This window comes from Scardinius erythrophthalmus, assembly GCF_964197995.2.
Source record: "Scardinius erythrophthalmus genome assembly, chromosome: 24".
Taxonomy (NCBI): domain Eukaryota; kingdom Metazoa; phylum Chordata; class Actinopteri; order Cypriniformes; family Leuciscidae; genus Scardinius; species Scardinius erythrophthalmus.
This window is the reverse complement of record NC_138244.1, coordinates 3729579-3732078: the sequence shown is the minus strand read 5'-3', so window position 1 is coordinate 3732078 and position 2500 is coordinate 3729579. Positions and strand designations below refer to the sequence as shown.

Below are 2500 nucleotides of genomic sequence, written 5' to 3'. Positions count from 1 at the left end.
ATTTTAAGGCATCATAGGTGCAAAGGCTGGTAAAGCAGCAACTTTATGCTGCATTATAAGATGTTTCGACCACATTATAAGACAGCATCGCGTGTCCTTCATAGAAAAGGAAATCCCAGAATGCATTGCAAAGAAGGTAAAGACTTTTGTTTCCGGGATTGATTGCATATTAATAACAATTTTGTCTTCATAATAGGGATGCACGATATATCGGCCAACATATCGGTATCGGCCGATATATGTTCATTTTTAATGTTATCGTTATCCAATAAAATGATATATTAAAGCTGATAAATAATGGATTATTTCCTTCAGCTGAGACACTTCAGATGTGCACTGTTCAACATGATGATTTTGAATTGCTTGAAATATGATTGACAGTTCAGTGCAACATGTGCAGCGCGAGTCTGTAATATCGGCTACATAAAATTATCATGAGAACTTTATAATTGTGTGTTTGTGTCATGGCTTTAAATGATGAGCTTTTGTTTTTGTAATCAGGCTCTCAAAAATAATATAAAAATTTGGATTTAGATTTATCGGTCAATATATCGGTTATCGGCTTTCAAATGTGAAGAATTATCGGTTATTGTTTCGGCCCAAATTTTTTATATCGCTGCATCCCTACTTCATACTAATATTAATGTTCTTATTTATTGTAGAAATATTCTCTATCTTGGATATTGAATGCACTTTTTCTTGTATAACAAAAAGCAACAAGGCTCATGGGAAAAGTTTTATGTAGTGGACAAAGTGAAATGTATATACACACACAGTATATGTATATTATGTATGTATGTATATAGTATTAAACATAAAATAAATATTAATGAATTAATAAGCATATAATTATATTTTTTGAACAGATAATAATGACGGGGCTCATTGATCAGGGCGAGGACATGGGCCTGGTGACCCCGATAGAGCTGACGGACCCCCAGAAGGACGACGACCCCCAGTGTCCCGCTCACTTCAGGCAGAGCCTCATGTACGTAGCGCATACATTTTTTTCATATTCATATTACACACTTAAAGTATTGCACAGTGTTCAGTGAGCCATTTTAAAAATCCTGTTTTTTCAACATCCTTTGATTTGGGCTGAACTAATCCTAGTTTCAGGACCTACATACAGTCAAAGCAAACATTATTCAGACACCAGATATAATTTTTCATATTTTTCACTAGTGTGTGCAGGACACTATAATTCATTTCTGTAAGTGAGGAGAGCAAAATAAAGTAAACTGTGACATATTATACCCAATAATTCTTCATACAGAGACTACCAGTGACATATGTGACCATAAATGATCCAGATACTTTGAGCTGATCATGTTTTGCTGAAGTGTGTTTTCTTTAATTGCTAATGCTCTTTTTACACACAGACTGAACACAATGAAGCATTGCTTGGTCACTGGTTGAGCTAAACTGGTATTATCTAATTGTGTAGTTAAATTTAACAGCTGACAGATATTCAACATAATTCATGTGTGAGTCAGTCTAACAGAAGGACGGACAAAACCAGTCAAATATCAACTGAGTTCTGCTCATATTTTATCACCGTTTTCTAAACTATAGCGAATAAACTGATAATGTGAGGAATGTTGAAGGCGTCTGAATAAAGTTTGGTTTGGCTGTAGTGAGGATAGAGTGCGGTTTGGGACGCAGCCGCGCACACAAACTCACAGAGATGCAAAGCTCGGTTTTCTGTAACTTAAAGGTGCAGTGTGTAAGTTTTAGCAGCATCTAGTGGTGAGGTTGCGAATTGCACCCAACAGAAGTTACGGTGGCCGACAGGAAGTGATGTCGTCGTCTGAGACAGCAGAGAGTAGCCAGTTAAACAATGAGGTTTCTTTACAAAGATAAATTAAGAAATTAGGTTTACTTAATTATTCAATAAAAAGATGTTATTGCGAATATTATTGTCACTTGTTCATCATTGTGTCTGTGTTTTATTCGCTGACTTTAGCTAAAGCTTCTCTGCACAAAGAACAACATAGTGACGAAACAAGTTTGTCCGTTCAGGGCCACTGTAGAAACATGTGGATGTAAGCGGACCCGCGGTGTGTGTAGAGAGAAATGCCTCATTCTAAGCTAATAAACACATAACACTTCATTATGTAAGGGTTTATACACCACTGAAAACATAGTTATGTACATGATATTGCATTTCTGTCGACAATATTACACAGTGCACCTTTAATTCTACTTGCTGTCTCATGATATCAATCTATAGATGAAGAGTGTGTGCAGCGTCTGTGTTTTCAGTGCTGAGTAAATCTACGCCCTGTTCCCACGAGTCTGTGCAGGTTTGCCATCAGGGCCGGGCTGCCCGTCATCCGTAACGCCACACACACACACACTTCACTGTTTGCCTAAACGTCTCCCCGCCTCTGACCGTCAATTGAAGAAGCACATTTACGTAATGAGTGTGTTTGTGTTTCGCTCTGATCAGGCATGATTGTGAAACTGCTGGTGAACACTGGAGAACAGTGCAGGTCAG

General features: G+C 37.6%; 1 protein-coding gene across 2 annotated transcripts in view; it reads left to right on the top strand.

Moving 5' to 3' along the window:
• gramd2ab (GRAM domain containing 2Ab) overlaps window positions 1-2500 on the top strand; it is a 44022-nt gene that overhangs the window by 9504 nt on the left and 32018 nt on the right. For both annotated transcript variants that reach the window (XM_081355554.1, XM_081355553.1), the window contains exon 2: window positions 867-988. In XM_081355554.1, coding sequence (XP_081211680.1) covers window positions 873-988 — 116 coding nt within the window. In that variant the 5' untranslated portion in view covers window positions 867-872. The remainder of the gene's footprint in view (window positions 1-866; window positions 989-2500) is intronic.